This window comes from Euwallacea similis, chromosome 5 (assembly GCF_039881205.1).
Source record: "Euwallacea similis isolate ESF13 chromosome 5, ESF131.1, whole genome shotgun sequence".
NCBI lineage: Eukaryota > Metazoa > Arthropoda > Insecta > Coleoptera > Curculionidae > Euwallacea > Euwallacea similis.
Window position 1 is genome coordinate 2,227,274 of NC_089613.1, and position 24,956 is coordinate 2,252,229.

The 24,956-nt window shown below is 35.1% G+C and overlaps 2 protein-coding genes across 8 annotated transcripts; one reads left to right on the plus strand and one right to left on the minus strand.

The window, feature by feature from the left end:
- Positions 1 to 22: 22 nt before the first annotated feature.
- Positions 23 to 2,528, minus strand: Dnaaf6 (Dynein axonemal assembly factor 6). Its single transcript, XM_066390685.1, has 3 exons — positions 2,314 to 2,528; positions 2,015 to 2,262; positions 23 to 297 (listed from the first exon to the last, which is right to left on the minus strand). Exons 1-3 carry the CDS (start codon positions 2,408 to 2,410, stop codon positions 40 to 42), a joined length of 603 nt encoding a protein of 200 aa, XP_066246782.1. The 5' UTR covers positions 2,411 to 2,528; the 3' UTR covers positions 23 to 39.
- Positions 83 to 22,338, plus strand: Phlpp (PH domain leucine-rich repeat protein phosphatase). Of its 7 annotated transcripts, none has more exons than XM_066390279.1 (16): positions 2,782 to 2,992; positions 7,190 to 7,503; positions 14,388 to 14,547; positions 14,603 to 14,722; positions 15,066 to 15,219; positions 15,597 to 16,076; positions 16,130 to 16,454; positions 16,507 to 16,718; positions 16,770 to 16,922; positions 18,126 to 18,337; positions 18,394 to 18,568; positions 18,624 to 18,852; positions 18,902 to 19,046; positions 20,478 to 20,648; positions 20,787 to 20,907; positions 22,055 to 22,338. In XM_066390279.1, the coding sequence occupies exons 1-16, from the start codon at positions 2,852 to 2,854 to the stop codon at positions 22,324 to 22,326; spliced, it is 3,384 nt and encodes a 1,127-aa protein (XP_066246376.1). In that variant the 5' UTR covers positions 2,782 to 2,851; the 3' UTR covers positions 22,327 to 22,338. The 7 variants fall into 7 exon arrangements, with proteins under 7 accessions (XP_066246379.1, XP_066246380.1, XP_066246374.1 ...); XM_066390280.1 differs by having other exon boundaries at positions 18,908 to 19,046; XM_066390282.1 differs by lacking the exon at positions 2,782 to 2,992 and adding an exon at positions 83 to 236 and having other exon boundaries at positions 16,507 to 16,922.
- The last annotated feature ends 2,618 nt before the right edge of the window (positions 22,339 to 24,956 follow it).

Consider the following 24,956-nt stretch of genomic DNA (forward strand, 5'->3'; position numbering starts at 1 on the left):
TTATTCGACACATTATGATTTATTTTATTTAATAATAAATTAAAAGTTTAACAAATCTAGTTCTCGATCCATCGTCAAAGTAACAATCAGCGTCTCTGCATCTTTGTCAAACTTGGCATCTCCTTTTTTGGGGTCAACCGGATGAGGAAGGTTCAGTTCCAAAGAAAATTTCGGTGAAATGAGGATTAGTTTGTTTGCTTCAATTTTCAGGTCAATATTGTGCCTGTTTTCTCCTGGTAAGTCGATGGTCACAACCATATTCTCGCAACTACTAGTTGCTGGGGTTTTAAAACCGATCTAAAATATGTATTAAGAAAATATGGTTACTAAAAGGTGATTTTTTAGTTCACCAATAAAGTAAGGCAGATGAAAAGTGCGGTTATTTTAAGAAAAAACCTTCATATGTGTATATATCCGATTTCAATTAGTTAAGGTTTTAAAGGACTTCAAAGTTTTTTTGCATATTACCTCTTTAGTACTAAAAATTATAATAATATAATGCCGGTCCAGTTTCATGGACATTGCAATCTCCCGATTAAAATTCTTTGGATTTCTATTTATGGGGTCATATGACACAAATTGTGTACCAAGAGACAATTAACACAAGAGAGCAGTTGTTAGATAGAACACAGATGGCTGCTGCTGATGTAAGATATCGTCCAGATATATTGATTTGGGTAAAAAATCCATTATTTCATTGTTGTGAAAAACGAATTCCTGCAGGAGGACATTTTCAGCAATGATATTTTTACTTTTAACTGTCTCATTTATGCAATTTTTAGTAATAAAAAGGTTGTACAGAAAAACTTGAAGTCTTGCCTCACTGTCTCACTTTGTTGGCGAGATAAAAAATTACTTTGTATAACTGGCTTGCTCATGGGAAAGACTGATACCATATCATTTTTAAATAAAAGGATATAGAAGAGACGTATAACAAACAATGTTATGTAGATTTAGCGCCTTTGGTCCATACTTTGGAACCTGTTCTTGTTTTGGAGTTTTTTTTTGAGAATTACATACATACAAGGTAGTTCAAAACTATGGGATCAAACTTCTAGAGATTTTTCTGCAATCATAGGAGACATTTGAGTATAAAAACCTATGTTCGGAAGTGTCTCTCTAAGGTGCTACGTCTGTACGAAACTTTAAATCAGTTATGTGCAAAAATGTGTTTTATTGAGTTTTAGTACGTTTTATTTTAATTTGTTTGTACAAAATAACAGAACAGAAATTATTCAAAATGCCGTCCTTGAATGCGCCTGTTTAAACGATATATATGGTTAATGCAGACTTGGCTAAAAATTTTATAATCGTTTTGAACAACTTAAATGCCGCAGTAATTCATGCAATCAGGTCTTGCTCTGTTTCCACCGGCGTTTTATAAACCAGAGACTTTACATGTCCCCACAGAAAGAAATCTAAAGGTGTTAGATCGGGTGACCTAGGGGGTCACGGAACCGAACCACTTCTGCCGATCCAATGTTGTCCGTACTGACGATCCAAATACTGACGGACTTGGACAGAAAAATGTGCAGGCGCATCAATATATTGGGGTTATCACTGGTCTACGAAGCGTCTATCCGTAATGATAAAGATCTCTTAGCAAAAATAAGGGCTAGTTGCACACATCTAAAAGTTATTCCCGGAATATTCCCTAGGGTCAATGAGCCAATGAACCGACGGTATAATCTTTATATTAAAGCAGATGGTCAACATTTTGAACAATTACCGTAGGCTATTTATCAATAAAACAACTTCTAACACGAACAAAAAGTGGTTATAATGATCAAAACCATATTGCCTTTTTTCTGCTCAAACGGCTCATTTGCGGGCATATGTTTATTTAAGAAAAAAGTTTGTATTAATGTCTCTTACCGCCCCTTAAAGTTTGTTGGCATATTTTTGGGACACCCTGTATAACCATTTTCTTCAAGCAAATATTTAATAGCCTGTATTAACGATTAAAAGCGCCGCATCAGTCTTTTTCGTGAGTAGTTTAGTTTAAATTGCAAACCCCCAAGAAAACGTCACTAGCAGTAACGCTCTGCCTGTAGGAGATGTCCCATTTAGGAGACTTTTTCCAGTTGTTCTTGCCCACATCCTTTCCTCCGACCTCATTGAAATACAATTTTTCTGCATCATATTCATCAGGTTCAAGGACCAATGTCCGTTTTGGAGGCTCAAGTTTCGTGTAAGGATTTACCTTTTTACTTGCCGCTGCTTCAGTTTCTTTGCATGGATTGGACACACATTGTTCGTTTCCTAGGAAAAAGAGGTAAAACAGTGCAATGGAATAAGAATTGAAACATTCACCGGCATCACCATCATTATCTTCTTCATCATCCTGTTGGTCGTTTGCGGAAAGGCTAAAAAGCTCAACTAAACTTTCTATATCACTGATATTCGTCATCTTGAAACGCACACGTAGTTAGAATCTATTAGTTTCTAAACCAACAAATAAGGTTTCCAAGGGTGCATTCATTGTTGAATCGATAACGCTATTCTCTGTTATTTTATCTAAAATAGTTCGATTCAAGCATGCCTTTGGCTTGTTAGACACTTCGAAACCAAATTATATACGGTAGACTGTACGGCTTAAGAATAAAAATTAACCAACCATATCACATGTCACGCTCTTGGTCGTACACAGAATCAACAATTGTCTCTTTAGTCTGTTCAAAATTCCCTAAACGGGTTGATGTACTCGTAGATGAATAAAATCGTTTTTGTTTATACATCTGTGAGTTGAAGATGATGCCGGAATGAAGGTGCTTTTTTACAACAAACTAAAATTGTTAATGAAAATTTTGAAATTAAAAATGGATTTTATCGAAAATAATGAAGAGCTGAAATGATCGCGATGTGCACACCTCCAAAGAAACCCCTAAGACTCTATGAGACCAAAGCTTTGAATATAAGTGAATGTGATGGAATAGAATTGGATTCGTTGGAGGGTGATTCTGATGGGAGAAATTCGCAAGATGAGCGTCCGGTAAGTTTCAAACATGTACTTATAGGATCCTGATACGTTTATATACTTCTAGGATTAAAGTGATTCAAGTATTTATTAGCACAGTAAATAAGAAAATGCATAGGTTGAATAGCTTAATATCTACCTTCTCGCTAGATATTATACCGGATGTTTGGAAAAGCTGGTACAAAACTTAAAAAGGTGAACGTAGAGCCAAAAATAGGAAAAAAGTTCCTATAAACAGTGGTCCTACGGAGATATGTGGTCCTCCAAAAGGATCCTATCATTTGGATATTTCTAAAATAACTTTCTGATTAAGATAATGGAATGAAAATTGTACCATAATTGTATCATAAGAGTGATAGATATAGATAAAATAGGGATATATGAAATAGCATAAAGATGCTTAACTATGTGAAAATGTTAAAAAAAGTGTTACTATAAAACATCCTCCATTATTATCCAAACACTGTGTTATTCTTTGCATGAATGATTTTCTCACCTGAACATAGGTGTTTTTTGACTGAGTGCATTACACTGACGATACGAGCCCTCAAGTCGTTTACGTTATTTGGTCGATCCTTATAAACTTTATCTTTTAAATGGTCCCAAAGAAAAAAATCGCAGAGATTTAAATCTGGTGACCGGACTGGCCACTCTATTTCAGCAAGCCAAAAATTGATACTGTTTTTTTTTTTAATTAAAACTTGGAATTTCCGGAATGTTATTTATTTCACTTTTAAAAAATACAGAGAATGTTTTTACTATTTTGTTTTTCTGATCGAATTGAATTTTTTTGAATAAAATCAGGAAAATAATTTTTTTCTCGAAATTTTTCTTATCTAACTCCAATAAAAAGTTGACATATTTGTATACGCAAATATGTGCAAATTCCATGAAACAATTCCGAAATAGAGGGTGACATTTAAAAAACTAAAGTTGGAATTCGGTGGAATGTTATGGGATAAGAAGAAAGTTGAAGTTGAAGGTCATCAAAATGTGATAATAAAGAAGTTTTATAATTGTTATTTGAAACATTTTTTTGTAGAAAATTTATTTAAATTATTACCGCTATTCCATATATTTGATGGACCTTATATTATTAATAATGGAAATTATAGGTATCAACATCTCTCCTCCTTTTTCAACACCTAAATATTGCCGAAAGAAAGAGCAATATTTATAATTAAATATCAAGTATCAGAATTGTTTGTTTTCGCTTTTTCAATATAGATTTATTTAACGCGTTACAGGATAAAAATCAATTATTCATTTAGCGGCCGCAAAACACAATAAGCATACAATTTTAGGAATTATCAGCAATGATGAAAAAGTTAGAAACTGTGGCAACGACGATTTCGATAGTGAATAAAGATTTCACTCAAAAACGAGGGGACATCGATATGGATGATGGATCTGATTATATCAAGTGGTTTAACACAAAATTTAGGATGGATTTTGCCACTGACACACTTTTGCAAAGAAGCATTGCATTATTCTCAAACTATTCTTGGATGTACTATAACAATTGCTATTCGGTTTGCGCAATAGAAAAGAATTAAACAAAAATTCGTTCAAGTAACCTATTCTCATATGTGATATAACAAGTGCATTGAAAACTATCGATAAATTTTAGAGCAAATTTAATTTAGGATTAACATTTTTTTTCTAATCCAGAGTGCATGAATGAATATTGGATTCAAATTATGAAGAATTTTTAATTGAAATTATTCATTATTTTGGTTTCCAATTTCCTTTTTTGGTAGCTAATTTACCTGTAGGTCTTCATCTTATAACCTAAATCGGATTTAGTTTCTTTTCAAAAAATCGTAATCAGGCTCTGATGAAGCTCTTTATGCATATTTCTCCTATCACTTCCTTTGTCGTCTTGTGGATGGTTTTCTGATTTTTTTTACTTTATATAACATGATCTTTTTGTCATAGCTATGTTCAGATGTTATACTTTTATGCGTTTTAAAAACATTCGTTATAGGTTTTTTAATTTTTGCCCCCTAACATTCCTCTCCAGAAAAGTTAAATAGGAGATTTATTTTCCGTGAGAATAAGTTTGCTATGTACAATTAATATGAAGTAAGTAATAGAATTACACAATGGATATTTGCCAGCAACTTTGCCTTGTATTTATTCAATTTTTAAAACATTATTTATTCATTTTTTCCATACATTGACCTTGACTCACATTTGAAAAACAACTCATATTTTTTTCTTAATTTCTTCAATTATTTGTTTTATTTTGTTGTTATTTATGCTCCATTTAAATCTCTATCTATCTGTCATAGTCAATTGCAACAAAATGGAATGATCACAAAGTAGATTTACATGCAAATTTACATTTTTTTGTAACTTACACTAATTATTTCTGCGTAAATGCTAAAAATTCCTAACTAAATTAACATCGCAGTTTCGTATCTCATCCGCTCATCTTCCATTCTGGTTTATACAGGATGAGTTTTCTTTAAAACGTTCCAAGGGAATATCTCAAGAACCGTATGGCCATTAGAAATGAAATGTTACGACATTAATGTGTTAAGAGGGGGACTCATTTAAAAGTTTTAATTAAACTTCTATGACTCAGTATCATTAGGGGTGGGTATGAAATTGATATGGTAAATGGAATGATATAATTTTGTTGGCAAAATTCGATATCATGGAGTCATTTTTGTATTGTTATAAAAACCCATGTTTAGAGTTAGAAGAAAAGAAGGACATTTAGAACATATTTTGAAATAGAGAATATTCAAATCTTTAAACTATGAACATTTTAAAAATTTATTTTTTATTATTTAATTTGTTGTTATTTATGTTGTCTTTATGTTAACCCAATCGAATAAATGTGCAGATTTTTTGTAGCACTACATAAATGACTTGATGGCATCTACTTTTGGTAACAAAATATTAGGCCTACCGAAAAGTTCTGTCCGTTTGCGAAGAGGAAGAAAGTAATGCAGTTTTTAATACATTTAACAATATTTACTATGTTATACAATTTCCACAGTTGCTTATGATCTCTTTACTGTAATTAATGTCGAAGGACACATGTCTATAAAGGCAATTATCAAGAGACAAGGCCATATACGAATGGATAGTGAAAAATACGTAAATGTGTTAGAATCGTCACTTCTTTCATCCTTCTCAATTTTGTTCGGTGATACCAACTTAGAGGGAGTAAAATTCCAACAAAATTACGCACCATGTCACAAATCAAGACGAACAGCGCAATGGTTTGAAGAAAATGGAATTGAACTGTTGATGTGGTCTGCACAATCTCCAGACCTAAACCCTATTGAACATTTATGGATTGTTTTGAAGAAGAGGATTCGGGAAAATTAAATAACTTTAAAAAAATCTGAAGGTTTATTTACGGGAAGAGTGGAACAAAATAACTATTGATATGCAAAAGATTAGTAGGGTCTATGCCTAAAGGAATTCGAGCAGACTTAGCCGCAAAGGGTGGACCCACGAAATGTTAATTTTAAGTCTTTTTTTGTAATATATTTATCCCCAAAACAATCAATGTTACTTTTATTTCAGTTAACAAAAATTTAAATTCCATTTTAAATAGCCAGATCGTTATAGAAATATCCCTTTTTAACATTTTAAAAAATTCACCCTGTAGGTAGTTAGACGTCAATTTACATACCATTTTCTCTGTATAATTGCATTAGAAAATGATCCATTGTTAAAGGATTTCGGCGTAATTTCCATGCTTCCTGAAATTGTAAATAAATTAATAGTATTGCACAGCAGCGGCATTGTTGAAAGTAAAAGCACTTTATGCTTAGATGACCCCATTTCGGTTCCTAGCATTATTTCCAAAGGAAAAGAGTATTTCTAAGATTGATGCACTTTAGTGTCCCGAAATCGGCCCTATTGTTCGTTGCCGGAATGGGATTATGCAAAATGTTGTTTAGGAAATATATCTTGTGACAATATCGCACATTGACCCTGGGAAGGTTGCTATAGCCTTTGGAAATCTGAGGGCTAATTAAGCTTCCATTTAAGGCCACGGAAAGATGAAACAATTTTAAATGTCGCGATGTCGTATAACGCTTCTCATAAGTCCACACGCTATTAGGTTTACGCTGATGGCCAGACAGAAATCATCAACAATGGTGACTTTCGCTTTTCTCCTGCAACAATGGTACCTTTCTTCGATTAATTTGCAACAAATCATTAACCTTTCTTTGTTGTTTTCAGAGTTTGGAAGTCCAAGACCGCCAGCCTCGATCCATGACCAATCGGAGAGCGGCGAGCGCATCTCCATTGAAACAACTAAACCTGAACAGCTTATGCAAGAACCAAGAATGGAAACAAGGCGAGTGTTATGTGGACGAAATAGTGTTGCCCAGTGAATCGCTGCAATCGTTGTCTGAATTGAAAATTTTGAGTTTAAGGAACAATGACATTCAAAATTTCCCTAATAGTGTGCTGCAGCTTACCACTCTGTTGACTTTGGATGTATCAAATAATCGTTTGCTCACTCTACCACCGGAGATTAGTCAACTGGTCAAGTAAGTTGAATACTGATTTGTGTGAGATGTAATTAAAGAAGAGTGTCCTGTGTTGGCACCCCTAAGCTGTATCAGCCGTCATTTTGCAAAAAATTCATATACAGTATGTCCCCAAATGGGGTTGCCAAGAGGAGAAAGTTTCTTATTTATTATTTTACGGGAAAAATGTGTTCTTCATAAAAATTTTTGTCTCTTTCAAAACGGTTGAATCAGTTCTCACCGCTTCAATTTTCTTTCACGTTATAGAGAAATGTCGAAAAATTTGTCTATTTAGTTGAAAATTTTTCTAAATCCCAAAAATTAATTCTCGTTTTCATAGCCCCCATAATCAAGACTTTTGTTTATTAAGTTTCCATTACATTAGTTTACCAAAGGAGAGGAAATCACAAATAAAAATTTCACACACAAAAAAATATGATCCAATTATACCATGCTAAGAAACTGCACCATAAATTCGCTTTAGTCGAATATTACCCGTTAAGATCAATTCGAAAATAGGGATTGTGATGACTCCACTGCCTTACATGCTGAGATTAAATAGCACCAATGGTGGAAAACGTGGCTTTATCAGAGGATAAAATGTATTGATAAAAGTATTGGTTATCCCTGATTTGGGCATCCATCCTCAAGCAAAAATCCAAACGTTCTGCTTGATCTCTTGGCTAAAGCGTGATTAAAAATTAGTTTAAAGGGATGAAGTTTTAATGTTTTTTTAATATGTTGGTTCCTAATTGAATTCATCTTGGCCCTAAAGAAAATTTTGGATTATTTTGAACTGAATCTATTGCAGTAAGAGTGGCAACGTCGTCTTCATCTCGGGCCATCTTAGTTCTCTTTACATCTAATATGAAACCAGTAACGAATTTCTTGACCAATTTTGTGCACCGCATTTTGAGACGTAAATATGCAGAAACTTTTGATTAAGTTCCTTCGACGAAACTTCGATTCGGCGAATCGTTTTATCACCTTTGCCACAGCACTGTATCAAGTAAATTCGTTGCTCTTTCGACAACATTGTTATTTAATTTAAGTCTTGTTTACGATTGCCATGGAAACGAGAATTCATTTTTGGGACTTAGAAAAATTTTTAACCGAATGAACCTATTTTTCGATATTTCTCTGTAACGAAAAGGAAAATTGAAGCGGCGAGAATTGATTCGACCGTTTTGGAACAAGTAAAAACTTTCATGAAGAATACGTTTTTCCCATAAGATGAAAAGTAAAAAACTTTCACCTCTTGGAACCTCATGCGGGCACATACTGTATATAGATATTAATTCAAGCCTTGTTCGACGAGCAAGTGGCCGTGAATGCCTTTAAACACTCAGGTTAGGATTTTCAAATGTTTATTTATTTCAGAAAATACAAGTTAAAAAAAATGATGAAATAAATCATCAAGGTCGCTATGTGTTCCATGATAGCCAACTTTAAGACTGAAAGAAAACTATTTTTCTTTAGTCTAGGAAAGTTATTAATTAATACTAGTATCCTTCAAGTAGAGAATAAAGGTCGTTAATTCGCTTTTTTTTAAGTGGAAGTAGACCATTATAGGCGCCAATATTGCCTATATAAAATATAGGCAGGTAAGATTATTTGGAAATGTCTTAAGGGAATATCGTGTTTCGTAAGTGCCCCAACATAGTCCAAGTGGCAGTAACCGTTGCGTATCTAGTACCTTATATTTATAATAAACTTCTTTAAAGCGAGATCTTGGATATAGTTCATTGAAGTATAGACACCCCGTATGATCTAGATCGTTCTCCTTTCTACAAAATTCTTGGCCACTTTCTGTGTAACTACCGCCTTCCAGAGGTTCTATTATGTTTCTTGTCGCTGTTCTCGATCTCTTAAATCGGTCTATTTCTAATTTCTTTGTCTTCGGGTCTCTAATTTTCTCTAAATCTCGGGTAGAAATAATAACACCTAAACAAATCCAAACACTAGGTATACTACGTTTCTCCTAAGTAAGAGAAATGAATAACCCACCTATCAAATTTATGATTTACGTGCCTTCTTGCTTTCGTATTGTCTCTATTTGAAGCTTTTGGAATACCAGATAATTCTTTCATTTGATCCTAGTCAATTACTGATGTAATTGCCTGATTCCAGTTTAAAATGGTTTCTTGTGGAATCACTGAATCACGCTCATTAATTTCTTCAGCGTCTCCATGTATTTCAACCATATCCAGGTTGTTCTTCCCCTAACCATCCAAGCTGGTTTCCTTCAAGTTGCACATGCTGCTCCTCCTCTAACTGCACAAACTCCTCTCTCTCTCTTTCTCTGGATTATCTAGAACAAGAGCAAATTACCAATTTCCAAGAATATCAGAGTAGAATGCATAAATTCTTTTAAAATAAATTTTCAGTGTTAGAGGGTGTAGCAATCTTTAAATACTCGTTATTAAAAATGGGTAACTACTCATCTACGATTCTTCCTTAATCGTTACAGAATTTTTGGATCATAATAGATTTGAAGTGGGGATTGTACTCTTGGGGGACAATGGATTTTTACTGAGAAATATGATTATTTGAGAATGAGTGAGACTGTTTAAGGAGGAGATTTACCCCCACAAAGGGGCAGGGGAGATTCTAATGGCTATCATGCTAATTCTTACAGAACTTCCTGGAAAACTATCCCAGCAACTTGCATTCTGACTAAATTCTTCTATACATACTACTACGAAATGTGACTGTCTAACAGTGGCAGGATGATTTAATAGTTCATGGGTTTTGAGTAGAACTAGTTTCAGTGGTAACAGCGCCAGTTTGGATTGATCTTAACTTTGCTTCATTTAGGTTTAATAAGGAATCTCCCCATATTATTCAACATTGGCTGATGACTTAAATACCTACCCCTTGCATACGTGATCCATCAATTTCTGTATCAAGAAGGAATTAATCCTTGTTAGAAGCCATTACTCCACAATAAGAATATATTCACCTATTCGTGTAACGAAACGTGTTTCTTTTGGCACAAAACTTCCGTTGCTTTGTTCACGCTTTCTCAACCGACCGAAACTGCATAAATTAAAGAATCACCCAGATCCCAGTGAATCACCCATCCATGGGTTGGATTTTCTTATTGTTGTGGCTATAGTCGGTTTTTTCGTATAGCAATTAAACCGATATATCACAGAACGTGATGGGTGGGTAATTGTTATTATTACTTCACCTATAGTTGTTAATGGATATCGCTGGATATACAGTGTCCGGAAATAACGTCGAAATATTTTGGGAGGTAATTCAAGAGAAAAAATAACAGAAATAGTTCTATAGACATACAAAAAAAAATGCTTCTTAAAGGGGCTGGAGTCCCTCAAAGGGGGAACTCTGAAGATGGTTTTTTCGCAATACTTTCGAAACGATTATGCTAAAATTATAAAATTCGGCACTGTAGCAAGTTGAAATAGGAAAACTTTTTTTATTGTACATTCGCAGAATCAATTCATCTACTTACATTTTCTAATTGTGAGGCATTGGTTCCAGTTCCTCGCACCGTCATCTTCTCATTCACTCCACGATTGAGATCTCTTCTATTCACTTTTAACAAAGATCGGAGATATCGCGAATGTGCTGCACATATGACCAACAACTTCCTCTTCTAGAAAAGATAGACATCCATCCGCTGATAGGTAAACTTCGTTCATCAAAAACATTGTTCTGGTCCGACGTCCTTGCCAATAACCCGCTTGTGCATCCTGCGGTCTATCCAAACTTGTTGAAAACTTTCATTTTTGTTCAGTTCTTCGTCGAAATTGATGCGGGTGTTAACGGACGTGAATCTACTTTAACAGTTCCTGACTAAAGTCCAAATTAGCCGTCGATGTTATAGTTATCGTTCTGTGCCAATAAGTTCACTACAAGTGATTAAATTTGATTCCGCTCAATGGATCTGGTTCTGCAAGTTCAATGTAAGTACCCAATAAAGCACGATATTACTGTTATAGAAGTTTTACAAATAATTTAATTACCTATGTGGTTGTGTATATTTCGAAATTTGCAAAATATGATGTATAAGCGGTATTTGCCTAGATTTGATTTTTCTTTTTTTTCTTATGGTCATTATAGGTAAAATAAAATTTGAAAAATTGTAATTTAACGTTCCATTGCTTAATAGCACGTATACTCCCAAATAACCCGATGTTTGTTACTTCATTGGTAATTATCCCTACCTTTCAAAATTAAGTTTCGAAGTGAATTTCGATGCAATTTACTTACAAACCGATCCCTTCAATCTGTTTCAAATGAACCGAACCATTGACTTCCTTACGAATTTGTTACGAAATATTTTTTACTTTAAGCACTAGCTAGAAATGACTAAACCAATCCTGATGCATAAGTTGGACATTTGGATTGAAAGAATTCAAAATATCTCTTGAAAAACGGGGAAGAATGTCTTTATCGATTTTTAGAATATCGAAAATGAAAGCGGAATTGGAATAATTACTGAAAGGAATATTAAAGAGAAAGAAAAAAAGTTTACTCTAGATGAAGTTTAAAAATTATTAATTAGATTCTCCTAGGCGGCCAGCATTGACGTAAAAAACTAAAAATACAAAGTAACTTCATTATTCACACAACTAAAGCCTCAACTGAATAAAAACTCATCACCGTCTAGAGGGTATTCAAGTACAGGCAGAAAAACAGGGCTTCGAACCCAACCAGTTGGTTCAATATTGAACATTAATCAACCCTTAGTATGGCTAAATTTCAGAATTGAAAATTTTGATTTTTTTTTTTTAAACAAAACAGGAATATGTAAACACGAACTTAATGCTCCTTTCAAGGATATGGTCTGGTTGGAGATCTTAAGCATTTTGTTTTTTAAACATTTTGGGGACTCTTAAATAGCCATTGTTAGTAGTTCAGAACATTGAGAAGTTTCCTTCTCCTGATTTAAAAGTTATTGGGACTGCAATCTCCAAGGTTTTACAGGGTCTGCAAGTTGATAAACAATAGATCTTCAAGACATTCGAGAGAGACCCAAGGTTCGATTTATAGAGTAATCTTCTTTTGAAATAAAGAAATATTAGATTTTGCCCAAAAATGGTGTAGATAAATAGATGTTATTGCGGAGTTTGGTGCTATTCGAACGTCGCGGGCGGGGCACCGGTGTCATCCGGGCCAATCTTGTTCCTGCCTAGTCGGCCAAACCTACCCTTTCCTCAATGGTACTTGGGGAGTCATCCCCTTCGCCTCTTAACGAATCAAAGAAAGATTGTTCTTTGCTTCTTGAATTACCGTAGGCCATTCTTTACTGTGTACGAATTTATTAATGACAGAAAAAAAATTATCGCGTATAATGTATTTGCCAAGGGATACCACCTAAGTTTTTCTAAAAGATCCCTTATGGTACTTTTACAGCTTAACCTAGGAAACTTTGGAAATTAACCGAATTACAAAGGAAGAAAAATATTTCTCTAAGCCACTCTACTACCTAAGACTAATTGTACAATGCCATTCTTATGCTAGATAATCTACAACTAACCTGTGTGTCTCTTTGTTGCCGGATATAGCACTAACACTCCCGAACTCACTGTTTTACAGCGTATCGATTATGAACTTTCGAAGGATTCGTCATGAAATTAACCAGTCGGGATTAGATACTTCTTCCGGGATTTCTGCTCGGCCCTCCGGGAACCACTTCACAGATTCATTTACGGGAGGCACCTAACAAATAAGAGGACACATGAGCCGGTAGTTGAGAACCAAAAGCAAGGTCCTAAGACGCGGGGGTGCAATATTGCAAGAGAGATCTGTCTCATGTTGCAAATTCTTAAATACCGCATCAACTGGAGAACAACCATAGGCGTACTTAGACTAAGGGGTAGTTATTGGTCCAATAACCACTGGCCGCGTTAAAGCGTAACGCTCGGGAGGCACGGTTTGGCCTTTTTTGAGTCTTTCGGTAATCGTAATTGCACCCTGGTATTAATTCCGACAAAGAAGCCGCTGGAAATTCCATCACTTGGCTCATCTACTATCCAAGGATAATGGGTGAAAAAACCTTATGCTTGGCGCAAGTTACTTCTCGAACTAGTGACGTTCATAGGCGTATTACGAGGATGCTGGGCCCGAAGATTACACGTTTTTTTTTTTTTTTTTAAATTCTAAGTTATTCTATGTGTAACTACCTTAACAAGATTAATTTTAAATTATTCTATGCGTAACTGCCTTAAATTAACAAGAATTTACATTAAAGTCCTGAAAAACACTAGACAGTACCCTGTAGCGAATGTTTTTCTTTAACTTTTATAAAAATTTCAATTATTCAAGACCTATAGATTCTGTGACAGACATATCCACAACAATATGCCGATATAGATCTCAAGGAATGCGGTATTCCATGATCGTGTGAGGAAACGCTTGAAAGCGAATGTGGTCTTCAGAATCGGTTAAGAACCAGCAGTTGAAACTTGCAGAGGGAGATTAAATAGAAGAAGGGGCATAAAATCCAGGGTTAATGTTAGTACCCAGAAAAACATACCTATTTTGTATAATTAAAAAGTATTTAGAACAGTTTTGCTATTGAATCTTGATTCTTGTCCTCGATGGTGCAATATTGATATAAAATAGAGAACGAAGTGATGTGGTATATTATTGAAATTAGTTCAGGTTGGTAGAGATTATTTCGGTTAGATCAATAGATATTATACTGTAGTTGTTAATAAATTCAGTTGAACTTGCTTCAAACTTTATCCTGAAACTGCTTTCAAGAGAAATTTGTGCAAAAGAAAATTACAAAAAAAAATAGCTGGGCTTTCGAAATTACTTCCCTCTACCTTATTGGATTTAAATTGATTGACTTGCCATATATGTACTATTATGGTGATTTTAAAAAAGTAGATGTTAATTTTTATAATCCTTTCTTGCTTCAATTTTAGCCTACAGGAATTAATCTTAGACCAGAACCTTCTCAGTATCTTGCCATTGGCCTTATGGGACCTAAAGTACCTGAAAACGCTAAGGGTGGCTTCGAACCGTTTAGCGCTGCCTCCGGACAGGCCAGGGGAACCACCGGAGATGAGAGCCCTTATTTTGGCAGTAAGTTTAAAATTTTATCAGATACTTAAAACACTGTTGCGCGGTACTGTTGCAGGAGTCAGAGCTAAATCCAGAGAATCGAAGAAATTCTAGTATTAAAGGTTCAAGTGGACTAACGACTTTAAACTTAAGAGCAAATAGACTGAAAGGGCATATTATTTTAGGAAGTTATAGCGTAAGAAAAAATCTTATTTCCTAGTAAATGATGTAGTTAGGTACTTAATTAAAATCTTTAGCTTCGATGTTAAAGGAGGCACAAACTTGAAACTAGTGTCTTGAGAGTTGCTATGTAGTCAGTGTATTCTGTATTGACCTTCGGTCCATATTCAAACGGTTGAAACTTTTTCCCCTTAAAACTTTTTTTTTCTAATTTATTCTACTTCCAATTATTATTCTAATTCGTTTTTAATGTTTGATCAACACATTACATGTAAATTTTACGTTTGGACCTCTTTAAATAACGATGTTTTGGGTCCCTAGAACTCATCCGTGCTAACCAACTTAACGATTATTTTTAGAGTTTGACCCATCTAGACGTTAGCGAGAATAATATTGAAATATTAGACTTAGGAGCAGTTGAGCAGTTGCAGATACTACAATGTTCCAGAAATTCCTTGACGCAACTAATACTGTTTGGGAAAAATTTGATATCAGTCATCGCTGGAAATAATAGTAAGTGTTCATCCAATTACAGGTGGGCTTCTTCAATAGAAACAAACTAAATGGAACTTAAATATAAAATTACCACGCGATACTATTCCTTCCACTATTGAACCAAGTCCTCTAGTCTTTCAGTTTATGATTCTAAGTAACTACCCAGCGTTTCAGTTTTGCAATATCTGGGATGGTTTTTTCAGGATGTCTCTTGAATGATACATTTCAAATGATAATTAATTTTTTGAATACCACGTTCCAATTTTCCACTCCTTGAGGAGCCCGCCAATTAGAAAAATGGCCAAATTTTGCCGCAATTGATAATTTTTCCAGTGGGGGCTTCAAGTAGCCCGAATTTAACAGTTTTCTGGAACAACAATTATCATTTTTTGCAGAACTAAAAACCTTCACAACCTCCCACCCTCCAATCCGACTCACACATCTGGATGTATCCTACAACGAGCTTCAAACTCTTCCTGATTGGTTGTCGGGCTGCAGCGAACTCCGTTGCCTTTTTGCCAGCAATAATGCCCTTACATCACTACCTGACCATATGTTCTGCAACGAAATGCCTTTCCTGCAAACCGTGCAGCTGGCCTACAATCAGCTACAGTACTTACCTATGATACAACGCAGACTTCCCATCCAAGATCTCTTTCTCCAGAACAACAGTCTTTCTGGGCTGCCAGAGAATTTCTTCAAGTTCGTGCGGACGATTAAAGTGCTCAATGTGTCCAATAATCGGCTGGTAGATTTGCCTAAGCCTGATGAAGTGCTGACTCTGGAAAAGTTCTATTTGACCGCCAATTGTCTGATTGATAAGAGTTTGGAGAAGCTTGCTCCGTATTTGAGAAGCATTAAAATTTTTCACATAGGTACTAAAGTACGTGTCTGCTAATATAACTTAAAGAAAAATATGTTGTTATAGCCTATAACAACTTGACATCTTTACCAGAAGATGGTCCAATATTCTGGACAGAGCTGGAGGAGTTGGTTCTGTCCGGAAACAAACTGCTAAGACTTCCTGATAACATCGATCAGCTGAAGCATCTAGTGGTGCTGAGGGTGCATTCAAACCTGCTTCAAATCATCCCGAAACTTTCACACCTCATGAAGCTGAGAGTTTTGGATTTAGCCCACAATCAGCTGGATCGTATTGATCTCAACGCTCTAATTCCTCCTAATTTGAAGTTCCTGGACTTGAGCTGCAATAGCAAGTTGCATGTAGATTGCCAGCAGTTTAATACCTATAGGTTAGTTCAGTTCTGGAGTCGAATAAAAATTATTAACATTTTTACTTTTCAGGACTCAAAGGCCCATGTCTTTGGTTGATGTCAGCGGCAAGAATCGCACATCCTTACCTCTTTCGCCCACTCCATTTACTGAAGCAGATTTGACCGATTGCAGTTGGACGGTGGGGTTTTCAGAGACTTCTGGATCGAAACAGAAACTGCATATCACGCAAATTAGATTGCCTGCATTTTGTAATACGGAGGCATTATTTGGGATTTTTGATGGTGAGGATGTGGTGGCAATTGAGAATGACAATATATTTACGTTGCTTTCAGGTGAGAATAACAGTAATAATCCAAGCGGGATTGATAAGGTGCTGCCGAGGTTATTACTCGAAGAGAGGACGGTGAAAGAGACTTCCCATGAGTATATGAAGTATACGCTACTCTCCTCTTACAGGCATCTCAGGTCTAAAGGTCTAAAGCAAGGTGAGTTGGGCCTAGGTGTTTTAATGCGAATTTAAAAGTAATATTTGATTTTTATGTAATATTAATAGATTTATGTGTCTGTTTCGGCTTGATATATATATACCTACAGACTCATAACACTCCGAGTAGCTTATATAGGGTGTCCCAAAAACATACCAACAAACTTTAAGGAGTGGTGGGGTACATCAGCACAAACTTTCTTCTTTAAAAAATATATGGTTGCAAAATTTAAAAAAAACGTTAATTTGAAGAACTTACCGATATGCACCGATGGATTGCGAAAGGATGTCCTGCTGTCCTAGCTTGGCCGGCGCATTCTCCTGACCTAAACAGCCTGGATTTTTTCCTTTGGCGTTATCCTAAATCTCTGGCCTACGAAACGCCTATTTGTAATGAGGAAGATTTTTTAGCAAGAATAATGGCCAGTGGCTCACATCTAAAAACTATTCTTGGAATACTCCATAGGGTCCGCAAGTCAATGAACCGACGGTACAATTTTTGTATTAAAGTAGATGGTCAACATTTTGAACAATTACTATAAGACATCGTTTATTTATCAATCAAACAACGTGTAACACGAGCAAAAAGTGACTATAATGACTAAAACCATATTGTCTTTTTTCTGCTCAAACGGCTCATTTGTGGAGATACATATATTTATTCAATAAAAAAGTTTGTGTTGATGTCTTCCACTATTCTTTAAAGTTGGTCAGTATATTTTTGTGACACCTTGTATAATTTTTTCAGGAAACATATCAAATTTTGGTTATATCTTATCTCAGCTCATGGAAACTTTTGGGAGCTTCTGCAAATTTTCAACATTTTCTCAGGGTAGTTCTGAATTGTTATAAACTTTACTCTTTAATTGCGTTTGTATTGCATTTTTTGCCAAATTTATACCTGCTTTTCTCAAAAACTAATCGATATATTTTGAATCGCAACAAACTATGAAGCGTAATTTTGAAAGATCTTTAATTTCACTTGACTCATATTGCAATTTAAAAAAATCGGCCATTTTGCGTTACTGGTGACGTAAGAAACACTAAAAAAATAACCAAATTTTGAAAGTAGCATTTTTTATCCTATTTTTTTGGATTTTAAGCAAATAATAATTTATGAAAAAGTTAATAGGGGGAGTCAATTTAGAACCCTACGGTATATTGTTGAATAGCAATAGTCGATTCATTAATTTGTTTCTTAAAGGAATTAACGCCGTTATTGTCCACATACTAAAACCAAAGCCAACCAGCGCAGAATTCAATAATGGCTTTGTCGAAGGTCTGAAGAAATATGTTATGAAGATTGCCAGCATGGGCGACATGAAGGTCGTGATAGGAAAGAGTGAAGGACCCATCAGGCTGTTGCCTGCCAAAATTCGGAAGCAAATACGTACAAATTCAACAATAAATCTAGCGGTATTCGACTAAGTTTACTCTAATCAACACTGCAATTAAATAATGATAATATCCAGGTTTCTGATCCAGACATGACTGAAATCTTCCTGGACGAACACGATGAATATATGATCCTTGCAAACAGAAACCTCTGGGATGTCATGAGTCCTGAAAATGCCATTAAAGAAGTGAGTCTCCAGAGGAACGTGATTTTAGCTGCCAAACGTTTGCAGGATCTAGCACAAAGCTACGGTATGACTTAATTTTTCATATCGAACACAACTCATCGAAATGGAGTCGATTTTAGGAGCCGAAGAAAATTTGAGCATAATTGTAGTGAAATTCAACCTGGTAAGCTCAGATGTGGATTTGCTTATGAGAGAGCTTCGCCAAACATTTCGGAAAAACAAATATCAAAGCGAAAGCACTAATTCAATGTGTCAGCCTGGATGCTGTTGCGAGAATTTGAATAACGATTGTTTTAGTTGTGTCGACAAGATTCCTATACCGCCTCCAATGATGGTCGGCGAAGATAGGTGGGATTTCAGGTGAAGTTATTCAACTAGTGTTGGGCTGAATATGTAGTTGTAGGTCCTCACCAAGCGGTCAAAGTGAACACGCTTGTAGCGATTGTAATTCAACTTCAAAGCTCTTTATAAGTCAGCTAGCTAAGCAGCCGGATAACAAGTTATTCAGGAGTGTGACGCCATCGCTCTTTGAGTCTGTAGAGGTAAGTAGCATTTTTTATGATGTGGGATTTTATTAGACCATAGTGGTACCTGTAATAGTAGGATAGATTCAGAACGTGTAGCTCTACTAGCCGTAACTAGAAATAACTGAGAGACTTGAACTTAAAATTACTATGTAATTTCTTCTAGACTAGGTCTTTGTGAATGATGCAATTTCATCTTTTCAAGATTTTGCCCAATTTTGACTTCAGTTTTGTGTTTGCGACCATTTTATTGCACATGCATCACGGCCATCCTTCATCTTCGAAGCGCAAGCAATTAGCTCAAGTGTTGGTCTTGTATGGACCCTCACAAAACTCTTCTAAAAGTGGGATCTATTTGAATTCTCCCATCGAGAATTCGCGTTTATTTGATTAAAAACAACCTGATTGGTATTTTTATTCAAGGACTTGGCATTAAGACATAGCTGTGCCCGCAAAACAAACAAAAAATTAATTTCTCATTTGAAGAACTTCCCGATACGCATCGACGGATTGGAAGAGAAGGCCCTATAGTCTGGCCCGCGCATTCTCCTGGTCTCAACACCCTGGATTTTTTCCTTTGGGCTTATCTCAAATCAATAAGATCTTTTAGTGCTAGTTTGTATATTCTTCTGTAGTCAATACATTTTCTTTTGTTTCTTTGTTGATTTTTTTATGCTTAGCAATTGTACTCTTCTTGGATCGCAATAAATCGGTTTGTGAACTTTAGTTATCATCACTTTCAACTCAAAGTTAGTCATTTTCTTTTCTTTGGAGAATGCTGTTTCAGCTTGAGATGAACTTAAGCCTTAACTTAAGCTGAACCACTTATGCATCTGAGAACGAAAAGAAGTTTAGCTTAACTTAGCTTTAGCTGGTTTTCGCACTCGCTTGCTCAAGTGTGTCCTAATGTCAATTGTGTTAAGTGAATTTTGTGAATAAGTTCGAATCCAGTTAGTTCAGATTATTTTGGGTTGCTGCTGTTGCAAATATCATTGCAAAGCTGTGTTGTTAAAAGTTTCAAAATGCCTGATCATAACATTGATTCAAGCAGCTGGCCATGGTGTTCAATTTTCGATATTTCCAAGATGCTTGCTCCAGTAAAACAAGTATTTTTCTGTAGTTCGATCAAGTTCGATAATAGGCACTAATTTCATAAATTAAATGCAGAACAGTATGCAGAAGTTGTTATTGCAATAGTGTTCATGTTAATAATGTTAGCGTGATAGAATATCTATGTTTTTCTATATAGAGAACCTGTTCCAAGAAATGTAAAGAACGTGGTCAATTTCATCTTGGATATTGGAGAAATCCTAAAACCGTACCATGAAGAACTTGACACTACATCTTCTTTTTTAATTTCTAATATGTGCATTTAAAGCAATATTAATTATCAGGACGTTTTTCTATACAAAGCAATACAGCTATAACAAGCTACAAATCTGTTTTTAGGTAAAAATTAGTCCAGAAAGGAGAAGCTACCGAGGAGTGGCTAAAGCTTTGAAACAACGACGAGAAGAAGAAAGAAATAAAGAAGTAGATTCGGACTCAGCTTTGTCAGAAGAACAATTTAAGTGTTGGGAATACATGCTCGAGCAAAATACACAGTTGCTTTTCGATAAGGTATTTTAAAAAAATATTTGCAATCATTTTCAATCCCTGACTGATATACAACATAGAATCCAACATAAAATGTACAAATCTTATGTTAGATACCGCGTAAAGAAGTAAACCACTTCTGCTCATCTTATTGTTTTATAGGAGCTAAATACTTTGAATAGAGGGCTGAAGAATAACCAACATTTCAGGGTTAAAACGCCAACTCTGAGCCTCAGTAGTCCGCATTTGGCTTCTTCAGACAAGAATAATAACAATTCCACCGGTGAGTTGTAGTTGCCAATCAGTAGATCATAATTTTCATTTATCATGTGACTTCATAAAACGGATTATCTTAGCATTAAACGAATTACGAGAATAGTCTCAGAAGTAAACGGCCTAACACTTAAAGAAAAAAAAATGGAAAATATTACATTATTTCTCAATATTATTTTCTTTGAGATTGACACACTTTTCCCAGCGATGTTCTATGGCCCTGTGTATAGTAAGAAACTTTGACTGCTTTAAAATAGGCATTAATCATCTCTTCATTATTGGCAAATCTCTTTCCACGGAGCCATTTTTTCAAGTTTGGCAATAGAAGATAATCTGAGGTAACTAAATCTGGCGAATAGGGTGGGCGAGGCAAAAGTTTGAAACCAAGTTGGTTGATTTTGGCCATCGCGATGACGGAAGTGTGAACTTATCCGTTGTCTTGATAAAACAAGACTTTCATTTTTATCCTCACGACGCATTTTTGGTTCAATTGTGAGTAATTACAGCACCCATCTTACGCCCAGCCTTCCCATATCTCATTGTTCGGTCAAAATGCAATGTATAGTACTTTTTGAAATTTTAGCCGACGGTCTTCCAATACAGTTTTGTGGAATTTCATCACAATTTTTGAAGTGATCACCTCATTGGGTGTGCGTCTCGACCGCATTTAAACTCTGCCACCCAATATTTTGTAGTTGTTAACAAAACACCAAATTCCCCCAGAGTAGAATCAAGCTCCACTTTGATGTTGGATGAACTAAAACCTTTCAAACGAAAGTACTAAATTACGTATTAATAACCAGTTTCTTTCATGTTCACAAAATTAGTAAAAGTGTTTATTAAAAACGCCCCCAAAACAAACATAAATCAACGTATCACCCTCAAACTTTCGATGTAAGCTTTTTAAGGTCAGGTCTTTGTAATATAGGCAAATTTTGAACAAAAAAATTGCCATCTATATGTCAGGTTGGGTACTTTTGGGTCTACTCTCGTGTGAGCTTGTTTTAAATTATTGTAGTCTCCTTATTGTCCTTAACGTGCCTTAATGTTGTCCTTAATGTTGCCTTACCCATTATTAAGAACTTTTTCTTAAATTTATCGTAACTAACGCATGTTACCAACCCAGTAAACCATGAGTCCTTCTCTACGCTTTCCAGGTGGTTCATTTTTGTCCAAGCAGTTCGGAAGCTCACGTTCGTTTAATCCTGTAATGTCCAGATCCTTGTCCAAATCCAGCTCTCGTCTCGGATTGGACAAGAAGCATCAACTTATAGGTGGACCCAATGCTGCCTATTTCGGTAGTTTACAGAGGCTGATGCCCTACAACTTGGAGTATGATTTTGCAGTGATGCATGAAAGAGGATTGGTAGATTCTGTTGAGTTGGATCGGATGCAGCAGTATTGGGGGGTGGCAACTACTGAGTTGTAGGACGTTTGATTTGGAGTATTCTAGAATTTCATGATTTTGAATTTCAAAATAGTTGAATTTTTTACTTTAAACGTATATCAAAGCGAGTTCTAAATCGAGGAAAAATGTAACCACGAGTAGGTGAAGTGATTTATTAGAGAAATATTTAGTCATCGACCATAAAGGTTTAGGAATACCTAAACGCTTAACATTTCACTAACTGATAGAACTTTAACTCGCCAAGGACAAAATATACTTACAAATTTTTCTTGAGGAGTTTTAATGGGTGGACGAAATAAAATGAACCACTTGAAATAATAAGTAAATAAAATTTATTTAAAATAAACAATAATTTAAGGACGACTAGGACAGACATTTAGTTTACAAACTTTTAGTTTTAAAATACCTGCATTTGGTGACTAGAAGTAGCTTAATACCAAGACTCTTACGCTAATTTCTCTATGTACAATAGTAGTTTTGTATGTAAATATCTCTATTTAGATACATGAAAGTCAAAAAATGGATTAATTTGATTTTAAGTTTCTGCAATATCCTGAAATTTTATCTGTATTAATGAGATTTAAATGTTTAAATCAAAATAGCTAATAAGTTTATTTAGGTGCTCTCTATGCTAAATGTAGAGACGTAAGTAAAATAAATCAATTAAATCTCATATAATTAATGAATAATACTTTGAAATGTCGTGTTTTGCCCAACCTTTGAAATCTTGAAAACTCACTCACGTCTCATGCCATCGTAATTTTTCCTCATCGACCTTGAATTATGCAGCTCACAATTCACCGCTGAAATACATTGAAAAGGAGTTTCTCTGCGCATATCATATGATTGAAATGGTCTAAATGCAACTTTGCAATTTAATTTTGATGATTTTAATAATTTCAGAATTCGCAGATATAACATTTCTTGAAATAATTAAATTCATTAGCCAGATCCCATTTTTTATACGAAATTTGTGATTTTTTTTCATGTTTAATTATACAAGATTACTCTGCTGTTTACACTAGCTACCATGAGAATTAAGATAAAAAAGTATTACAATATCTATGTATATACAGACAGCATGCTATTTATGCAAAGTAGTTTGTAACTATTTACACGTTTGGATTTTGTACAGTTTCAAAATTTGATGAATTTATATGATTAATACCAATAAATTAAAATAATAACACATAACTAAAGATCACAGATCAAAGACTAGAAAGGCCGATAATGATAAACATAGTAAGTTGTACTAGAAGAAGGAGAGTTATTTCTAGAGAGCACTTCTTAAGTAGGTTTTCCCTTGACATATAATAATTATTTGACGAATACAATGTACGTAATAAAATGAAAGGTAATTCCTTATCAACCCTTATTTCTCCACTGGTAGTAAATACGAGGAAAATATAATAAGTACCTGCCTATCTTTCCTACGAAAGCAATTAAGAAATATTCCATCTTTACGCTCTGGTATGAAGGAAATATTTTTTCGTGTGTTTAATGGTCAGTTTCAACGGTGTTTTTTCCGCATCGAGAGTGCAGGCCGACGCGCCGTCGGTCCTGTTCCCACGGTACGTATTTAACGTTTCAAGGCTAATGTGGCGAGGAAATTAGTTTAATTCCAGCATGAAATTGGTGTAGAAAATATTGTAGGGAGCAGTTACGATTTGCTCTGATACTGATAAAGACTGGTAGACTTATGCTTGCTAGGGAAAACGTCAAATCTCCACGACCTGAGGATCGAGTACATTTTAAACCAATTATTATCCACAATCTATACAGATGTCGGATTTATAATGCCACTTTTATCTTTGAATATATTAAGATTTGGACCTTTTTGTTTTAGATTTATTTGAAATAATATTTTAGAAAAATATATTCGAAAATTTTATTTTCCTCGAAAATTTTTGAATATTTTCCGAACAATTTGGAAGCTCTATTTTGAATGGTTCAGGTGCCATAGCATTTTTAATACGCCAAACGCAGCGCTTGTTGGAGAGAAAATGCTAAGCATTCCATAGCCACCTCAAGGCATTGGTAGAGGCAATCTACCGTAAGATATCCCAGTGATAGCAATTAAAAGGCGAATGTGAATCACAATAGTACTACGAATATGACTGAAGAATTAGCATTAGAAAATTATGTTGGAGCCCGAAACGAGTTTTTACAGAACTTAACGTGGAGCTACGTTCTAGGTGTACTACAATGATGAAGTTCATTTAAGCTCGATGTGCACCCCACTCGAAGCTTGAGTTTGAGCCGATTAAGAAACGTATTTTCCACGAAACTCACAGTTGAGTTAAACCCGAGAGAGTATTCCGAACCAAACTTGAGTTTTTCACCATTAAACGCAAGTTCGAAAGTGCAGAATGCTCCCTTAGGAAGCTTCAAGTGAGGTAAGATCGAAACAATCCTTTTGGAAACTTAGAGATAAACTCGATTAGGATGCCTACTTTCAAAGTTTGAAGATGTGCCTCTACGATTATGAAGTTGTGATGTGCACGAAATATATCCCAAATGGGACTTTAGGTTGAGCTGAGCATAAAATATATCTCAAGCGAAATTGGAGGATGAAATGATTCTGCATTACGTCTTATGCAAATCTTAAGGTTGGATGGCCGGGTTGAGGTAAGTCGGAAACTAGACATGCC